A 9,321-nucleotide genomic window follows, 5' to 3' on the forward strand; every position below is an offset into this window, starting at 1 on the left:
TTTAAAGTTAAGCAATGGAATGGAAAGTAATGTTTTATAATGAAACAGAAAAGATAAGGAGTATGTTAGGGTGAGAATGAAAGGCACACATAGTAGGGAAGCTGGTACAAGGAACATTAATTTGGCACATTTGGTTTGAGATAAAGGCTAGACTCTTGTATAAAAATATCTCCTAGTCAATGCCATGGAAGCCCTGGAATTCAAGGTTACAATGAAGGCTAGGCATTTACCTGTAGGAGTCCTTGCATAAAGCTAGCATTTGAAACCTCCTGAGAAATTTAGCAATTATTATGAAAAAGCACAGGGTATACAGACCAGTGACGTGAATCAAATTTAGGATATTTTTCACTTAGGATAAAGAAGTTGTTGAAATAGACCTTAAAATAAAGGTGGCAGCACGAAAGTTAACCAGGTAGCTTTTGCTGAGGAAGTAAGAAGCCAGAAAAAGTCAAAGATGTCTTCTCAAGTAGAAATAGTCAAGCAGCAGAGCTAAGGAGAGTGAGGACTGAAAATAAGCGGTTTTGTAAAAGAAGTACAATCCCACCTGGTGCTAGCTAGAGGGAGAAGCCATGCTGGAGGAGGCTAACACAGGATAGTGATTAGAGATTTACCAGTGAGCAGAAGCTTGCCTGCTTCAGCCCTGCCTGGTTCATCATTGTAGAATAATGTTTACTCACATGCATGTTAAATCACCTGATAGCACTGTGAACACATTCTTGTAGAAAGTGTGTGCTTTTGTTTTTGTGTGTGCATGTGTGTATGAATGAAGAATGTAGCAGCCTAGTGGAAGTTATTGTGGAAAAATTTTGTACGATGCATTTGATTTATTTATTATATTTGTTTGTTTTTGCTTTTCCTTTCTCAGGAAATTTTGAATCAGTTGGAATCACTCAAATTAGAAAATCATCGTCTTTCTGAAATGGTGATGAAATTGGAATTTGGTTTACATAAGGTACTTACGTTTTTCTATTCAGAAACCCTTTAAAAATCATGTTGTAAGTATTGATATTATAAAGATGAGGTAGATTAAACTAGTGGAATGAACCTGCAGAAAAATTTTTTTCTTTTTTCTTTTGGTTTGTTTTTTTGAGACAGGGTCTCGCTATGTAGTTCAGGCTGGCCTTGAACTCACTGTGTAGTCTAGACCGGCCTCGAACTTGTGGCAATCCTCTTATCTCAGCCTCCCAATTTCTGGGATTATGGGCATGCACCACCCTGCCCAGCAGATATTTTCTCAAGTAAAATGAAATTAAAACAAGGATGTAAGTAAGCAAAATACGATTTTTCTATTCCATCAATAGGAAGATTTTGTTTAATGTTATTTTCATGATGAAATATTTGTATAGTCTGAACTTACTAGGGAAATGCATATAAAGAACTTGGCATAGTATTGATAGTGTGCAATAAATGTTAAATGCTTGTTTTATTATTGCTACATTGTAATTTCATTGCAATATCTCTTCATTATAAAGTATATCATCTTTTAAATAATTTAGTTTCATTTACATCTCAAAGTTAATTTAATCATGTTTTAGAGTCTTTTATGTCAAAACATTTTAGTTGGTGCTATAATGAACACAAAGATGAATAAGGTAGGATTCTTGCCTTTAAGACTTTAGAATAATTTAATAGGAAGGATAAAAATGCCTATCAGCTGCAAAACAAGAGAACATGACTAGCTAAGAGTGAGGTATGAACAGTGTGATACTCTTAACTATTTTGTTATAAGATTCTTACCATTTTCAGAATGATACATGTGTCCTGACTCATTTTTTTTGATGTTGGTCAAGTTCCCAGAGATGGTAGAAATTGTGTTTTTCTGTACTTCCAGAAAGTATTGTCTGCAAAAAGATGTATAATTACACATTGCTTCCTATTTGCTCCCAAATAGTTCTAATCTCACAACCATGGAGGCTGAGATAGAAGAAAAGGCTAGAAGAATACTTTATTTAAACTAAAAAAATGGGGAACTCTTTTTATAATATTTGAGATAGGCAGATTCTCTAAGTACCATGAAGCCATAAGGATTTTACAACATAAATATGTAAAACTTCTAGATGGCAAAAGGCCCCATAAAAAAGATCAGTAGACAGGAAAAAATATCTGTAAACAGATAAAAAGTTAATGTAAAATATCAATATATAAGAATTTCCTACAGAGGTAATAAAAAGGTAATTCAGTGGAGAAGGGGGCAAAACAGATAATTCATAGAAGTACTATAAATATTAAGTGAACAAGAAAAGCTATTAAACCTCCCTAGTAAGGATAAAAACTCTGACAAATTAGTTTGTTAGTGACTTTTAAAAATTATTATATAGCCATTGTTAGCAAAGATGTAGGGAAACAGGCTCTCTTATGCACTGTTAATGAGAAAATACATTGATACGACCTTTCATGAGGACAATTTAGCAAAAGATATCAATCTTCTATATACATATAGCTTTTAAACTCCTAGTTCAGGTACATTTCTGATTTTGAGGCATTCCTGAATTGTTCTTCAATGTTCCTATCAGTTTGCATTCCCAAAGAATTTATGCTATAGGAGCTAATGTGGAGAAACGATCATGACAGTGTTGTGTGCCATATTTAAAGTTTGAAGATAAGCTAGGTGTTTGTTTAAATGGCTAGTATGTGGCTGTCTACCATGAAATAGTGTGCTGTCATTTAGGAGAGCAGATGACATTTATCTAGTCTTGCTTCCTCCCCAAATTCCCCGAATACTTTAATGAAAATACTATTTTTAATAGCACAAAACCACAAAGATGGAAAAAATAGGAGCACAAATAATAGCTAAATATTTTTAAGGGGGAAGGTAGATGTATAAGTGGGCAGATGGACAGATGAAGGGGTAGATAGGTGTATGAGTAGAAGGCTAGATGTATGGGTGTGTGGGTGGATGAATAGTAAATGATTACTCAGTGCCCCTGCTAAAGCCAAATGAAGCTAGTAGGGCAGAAATCCAAGAAGTGATTTGGTTTGCACTTATGGAATGCTGAAAGGACTCAAGGTTTGGCAATATTTGATTGAGACATCTTATTGCATTCATTGATTCCTGTTCATATTTAAGAGTTGAGACCTCTCAGGGGAACTAAGCTAGATTATGACGAGAGATTGTGTTCAGCGAATTTCTCCTGAAACCTCCCTCTAACTAGTAATACAGTTCTTTCTTTGAACAGGCCCATTCTTGCTGCTCAGTTTTTATATTACCTCTCATTCATTTATCTGTAATTATTATTAATAATGTAATAACTGAAAAATTTTGACAGATGCCTGGAAAAGAAAAGGTTTATCTTTTTCAAATAAAGTATTTTTAATGATATCCATCAAACTGGCTAGTGAAAATCCTATCAGCAGTTTAAGCTTTCTTTGGTTTCAAAGTTACATGAAGTGTGAACATGTTGAACATATTTTTAGAAATAATTATAAGTGCCCTTTTGTATTTTACCACCTAGGAAAGCAGAATTATTTTTACAAATGAATATTGGGTTAAAAACAACTATTTTAATAAATATCTAGTTACTTTAATGAAAACAGCAGCTCAAATAAAATACTTACATTTTGAAATCTGACAGTCATTTGCAGTTTAGCTGATATATCCTGCAGATGTTCTCCTGAGATTTTATCTGGCATGGACAACTTTTTGAAAGATTTTATAACTCGTTGTCATCACTAGAACAGAGGCAGTTTAAAGTTTATGTTTTGGTTAGTTTTGTTTGTCAGATAACTCTTGATCAGCTTACTTTCAGAAAATTTTTTATAGAAAAGACCAGGCTAAACATTATATCAGACTCTCAAGATCACCATAAATTTGCTAAGTAAAATATGTTTAATAGGGGAAAAGGCTCTATATTACCAAGAAACACTTAGAATTAAAGAGAGATAAAATTTATGATCACAGAGCTAAGAGCATATTGGAATGGTAAATCTCACCCTAAACTTGAATCCTGCTTTATCGTGTCTGACTTTAGATACAAGGGTAGGTGCCAAAATTATATAAATGTGTTTAAATTGAGAGAATATTTATTTAAAACTTGTCCCTTTCAGGCAGAAGTCTTTCTTAGAACCAGAATTGTTTTATAGAATTAAATTTCTTCCCTTTAACTAGGTCTCTTGCTTTTTTCCCATAGGTATTCTGGGGCTATTCAGCCTTTTCCTTGCAGAAGAACCATGGCTGCTATTTTCTTTTCTCCTGCTTCTCCTGATTCTTGCAGCTTTCCACCACCTTTTTTCTATCCCTCCAGATATTGGAATATTTCCGGCACACCAGGAAGCCCATTATACCTCTTAACTTTCCACTCCCATTTACTTTTTTTTTTTTTTTTTTTTTGTGGCAGGGTCTTTCCATGTAGTTCAAGCTGCCTTGAACTCACTCTGTAGCCCAGGCTAGCCTCAAATTCATGACAATTCACCTGCCTCAACCTCCTAAGTGCACCACCGTGCCCAGCCTTCCCATTTACTCTTAAACAGAATCTTTTGTTTCTGTTAGTTTTAAGAGGACTAAAGGCAAAAATCTTCACTTTTTCCAATTATAGTAAAGCCATACATTAAGTAGTTGCAACTGAAACAAACTGAATTTTTCAGCCAGCAGGATCACAGATCACAAGTTTTATTGTACAAATTAAGTGACTCTAGTATTCTTTTTTTATTAGGCAAAAGAAATTTCACTAGCAGACCTTCAGGAGAATTATATTGAGACATTAAATAAATTAGTGTCTGAAAATCAACAACTACAGAAAGATGTAATGCATACCAAATCTCAGCTGGAGATCGCTACACAGATGTGCAAACAAAAAGACAATGTCTTTAAACTGACACTCAGCAGAACAACTCAGTTCAAGAATACGGAATTTAAGTAAAGTTTCTTTTGAATATGTATTTTTGCAACATAATTCACTTTTTAAGAATAATTTCTGACTTACAGAAATTAAATCATCATCAAAGGGTTCTGTTTAATTCTGAAGTATGCTATATACAAGTAAAGCTACAATCAGATAAAAAAATGGAGAGGAGCTTATGTAGCTCTTACATTAATGAGTTAGTGTTCTGCACTCTTCATGCAAGTATAAGCAACACCTTTATTCCACTGTGCCCATTTATGCTACTTCATACTTCCCCAACACGTGTCCCACTCCTCAGAGGACTCAGGATTTGGCAATGTTTGATTGAAAATTTGGTTTTTATAAAAAGCCTCCATTGTACTTTTGGTCAACTAATTATAGGCTATTATAGCATTTGGTGAAAACCACCTGGTTTCCGTTCATAGTATGTGGCTTCTGTGTCATCCTGCCAAAAGCCTTGCTGACACCCTCACCCCCACTCTTACCTGCTCAGTGTATGCAGTGCTCCCCCATCCTAACACCAGCCACTCTAGTTACTCTGGTAGTTTATTTGTCCCCTTTGGTATGGTGTGAGTGTGTGAGTACACGGACCTGGCAGTGGGGACTGGATATTTGGGATCTGCATAAGTAAAAGATCACCTGGTCTGAGTGAGGTTTCCATTTTGTAAATGATAGCACCATACAGCTTAGCCTCATTGTATATGTTTAAGTGAATGTCCTAGATTTCTGTTAGAAAGAGACAAGTTGCTGCAATTTTTCATTTGTTTTATTTTCTAACCTGCTATTCAGGCCAACCCATGGCCAGCACAGACATGATGGGATAAAGACTGAGCACTGCAAAACAGGTCTCCACTCTCCAAGAGGACAAGCACCGGATAGCACAGGCCCTGTGTCCAGGGCCTGCAGCCCTCTGAGTCCTCACCTCAGCTCTTGCAGCTCCACCATCTCTTTGCCTTCTTACTTTCTGGGTCAGACTCACTCTTTGCCTTCACTGCTAGATACAAATGATGCCAATTTTTCTGACACTATGTCTGATGGTACGAATGACCAAGAAGAGTTTATATCTTTGGTATGGAAACTTTCTGATTTTTCTAGCTTACTAGTTTTATTTTTGTTATTAGTACATGTTGTGACAATGAGTGCGTTCATCATGGAGACTTGGTCCATGCGCATAACACAGCTTACTCCTTTTTACTTTCCCTTTCCCTCTACTCCCTCCCTTCTCCCTCCAGTCCTAGATCCCCATTCCATCTCCAAAAGACCTGCCTCCTTGATTCTATAATCTGTCTTTTATTTTGCTCTTTAAATTATTTATATGTTAGGTTTCTCATATAGGAGAAGCAATAAGGTATTTAACTTTCTGTGTCTGATTTATTTCACTTAGCATTATGGTTTCAAGATACATCCATTTTGTTACAAGTGACTCAAATTTATCCTTCTTTATGGTTGAATAGTCCACCATTCTATAAATACCACATTTTCTTTATCCATTCATCTATTGATGGGCATATAGGTGGCTTCTTAAGATTTAGCTGTTATGAATTATGCTGCTATAAACATGAGTATTCATATATTACTGTAATATGATGTCATTAACTTTTTCATGAAGATTTAGAAGGGGAATAGCTGGGTCTAATGAAATTTCTATTTTTAGATTTAGGAATTTCCATACTGATTTCCATAGTGGTTGTGAAAATTAAGTGCCTGAACAAGGACTTGAACACTAGACCCACAGATTAAAAGTCTAATGCTCTACTGACTGAGCCATCTGGGCTTATTTCTTAGTTTAGGGGTAAAGAGGGTTTTTTTTTCCTTTTCCTTACTGGTTCTGTATCATAAATACCCTTTATTATTTTCATGTATTTCTCTCTTATATTTTTGCTTATAAGGACACATTCAGTCATTACCTTCCAGAATATATCCTGGTTCCCAAGTATAGCATAAGTTATAGATATTCATTTGTCTTTAACCCTAATTAAAAACTCCCTTCCTGTCTCTTTCAGAGAGGGCTGATTCTGTGCTAGAATCAGTGGGACAGGTGGTGCTGGTGAAGGTAGAGGAAGCAGTGCATCTGAAAATGTCTAGAGCATGACTTGGGTACCATGCCATGGTATCCCTGTCACCAGCTGTGGTCATGTACTGTACTTGGAAAAACTCAGTATTTTTGACTTTTTAATGTGCCAACTAGTTCAAGGAGTTTTCTTTTAGTTTTAAAGTCTCTATTTAATTTATATGTTATTCTGAAATCCAGAAAACCCTGAAAACTTTTTTCCCAAGTTCTCAACAAACCTTTTTTTGTACTAAAATCTTCCCTGACTTGCACTGATGTGGTTTTCTTTTCTTGATGAGAGTATCCATGCATTTTGCTTCAGAAACATCAACATATTTGGTTATGGGATGTAATCTCAGACTCTACAAAATTAATAGAGTTGATTCTCATCTGGGGATTGTGTAATTGCATATGTGCCTGCGCCCTAAACTTTATCATGGCACTTCCACAGTCATGTGTGGATACACACAGGGCAGCAAAAAACCCAGATTCACCCACTTGCACATTTCTAGCTGAGGTCACACAAGGTGGCATCTACTTCCTGTCCTGCCCATAGAAAGAAGGGCAGAGAATGGCAGTGCAGGGGAGTCAGATCTGGGCCAGCCAGGTGGGGTTTGGATCCCAGCTCTAGCACCTGTTAGTGGGGGCTTTAAGAGAGCTGTGTAGCACTTCTGAACCTTTTTTCTCTGTCATAAAATAGAGATTATGGAATTTCCCAGGCTGAGGTGTTTCTAAGATTTAGGATTATAGTCTTAAGTGGGGAGTATATATGTATACGCATATCTGTTGTGTGTTTCCTGTGGGGTGATGAGTCTGTTCACTAATTCAGTGTTCAGAGTGACTGTAGAACTTAACTACTGCAAATGAGGGTGGACTGCGTATAGCACATTTCCTAAGTTATCTCTCAAGTGTGTATTCTGAAACATCACTGGAACCAAGAGTTTGAAATAAAGAGCTGATTTTAGAGGACTGATTTTAATTGACATCAATTATTGGTAGATTTTTCAGTGCTTAAAATGCAAGTAACATTCAGATTTTAAAGTAGATTTGAAATAGTTTACATTAATTGTATTTTCTGTGGATAGAATAGCATATAGGTCTAAACTGAGATACCCTTCAGACCAATAGCTAATAATTTATTTTATTTATTTCATACTTTACATTGATGCACTTTAAGAGAGAAAGGGAAATAAATCTGTGTTACTTTCTATAGGATTCATTCAATTTTTTTATTGTCATTAAGATGAAAACAAATATGTCTTTGGGGAGACATTACCTTTTAATATTACTAGGTAGAAAATATCATGAATAGTTTATCTTAGGGATATAAATTCCTACTTACTTATATATGGCACAATTTGTCTCTCTCCTAGTACTCCACGCCTGCATCTCCCCTGGGTTCAATAGCTACCAGATTTCTGGAAGAGGAGGAGCTGAGGTCTCATCATATTCTAGAGCGCCTGGATGCCCATATTGAAGAACTAAAAAGGGAGAGTGAAAAGACAGTGAGACAATTCACAGCCCTGATGTAGCTGTTTATAAAATCACAACCTGGAAAAGAAACACTGAAGAGTTACTGTCATCTGAAGGAGCAGCTCTTTAAAAACATGAACATATAAAATTATAAAGATAGTGTATATTAAAACAGTGGTGAAGAAATCTGAAAAATTGGTGCTTCCCTTAGACATTTTCACTGCACTATTTGTTTGAAGGATTTCTTCCAGCAGTAACTTGTGAGAATCAACCTCTTTGTAGACTTTTTCTTGTATGAATATTTATTATCATAAAGTGATCCTTTCTCTTACTGACATAAATGTGAATGGCTGTGTACTCATTAAAATAAAGATTGTATGATATATTTTGAAAATAAGTAACTACAGGAACTTCCTTTTAGGGAAGTATGTAGTAGAAGCATGGGTTCCAGGTTCCACTGATCTGGATCGATACACTGGTTTTGCCACAGATATATTAAACCCTGGTTGCAAGGTTATGAATGGGGCCATGCTGAAGACCTCTTGCTCCAGTCTTAAGTAGAAGAGAGGCCGGCACAGGGGCAGGGCTTTGGTGTGTGGAGACTACCAGACACTCAGAATACTCAGCATCTACAGGAGACAATGGTCTGGATGTTCAGCACAGGAGACATTGAAGCCATGAGAGTGATTAACAGCCAAGGAGTGGCTGGGGATTTAGCTCAGTGGTGCTGCGCCTGCCTCACAAGTGCAAGATCATGAATTCGATCCCCAGTACCACCAAAAAAAGAGCCAAGGAGGATGTGAAGAGAAAGAAGAGGTGGAGGCTGGGCTTGGGACCTTGGAGGATCCTAATAGTTGAGGCTCATAGGGGTTAGATCCAGCACAACAACTTAGAATGTGCCATTAGGGATGAGAAGGTGAATTCAGTGTACTTGCCAGCTCAAGGGATAGTTCCTGCCAT

General features: G+C 36.3%; 1 protein-coding gene across 13 annotated transcripts in view; it reads left to right on the forward strand.

Moving 5' to 3' along the window:
- Cep63 (centrosomal protein 63) overlaps positions 1–8,744 on the forward strand; it is a 50,800-nt gene extending 42,056 nt beyond the window's left edge. For 10 of the 13 annotated variants that reach the window (XM_004834266.3, XM_087186173.1, XM_087186172.1 and 7 more), the window contains 4 exons: positions 866–952; positions 4,650–4,852; positions 5,628–5,907; positions 8,262–8,744. In XM_004834266.3, the coding sequence (XP_004834323.2) occupies positions 866–952; positions 4,650–4,852; positions 5,628–5,907; positions 8,262–8,420 (729 nt within the window). In that variant the 3' untranslated portion in view covers positions 8,421–8,744. The remainder of the gene's footprint in view (positions 1–865; positions 953–4,649; positions 4,853–5,627; positions 5,908–8,261) is intronic. The other 3 variants (XM_004834268.3, XM_087186177.1, XM_004834267.4) reach the window with 2 other exon arrangements.
- Positions 8,745–9,321: the final 577 nt, after the last annotated feature.

The sequence above is a fragment of the Heterocephalus glaber genome, unplaced genomic scaffold (genome assembly GCF_053883595.1).
Source record: "Heterocephalus glaber isolate CG9 unplaced genomic scaffold, H.glaber_assembly_v1.0 deba00001504, whole genome shotgun sequence".
Classification (NCBI taxonomy): Eukaryota; Metazoa; Chordata; class Mammalia; order Rodentia; family Bathyergidae; genus Heterocephalus; species Heterocephalus glaber.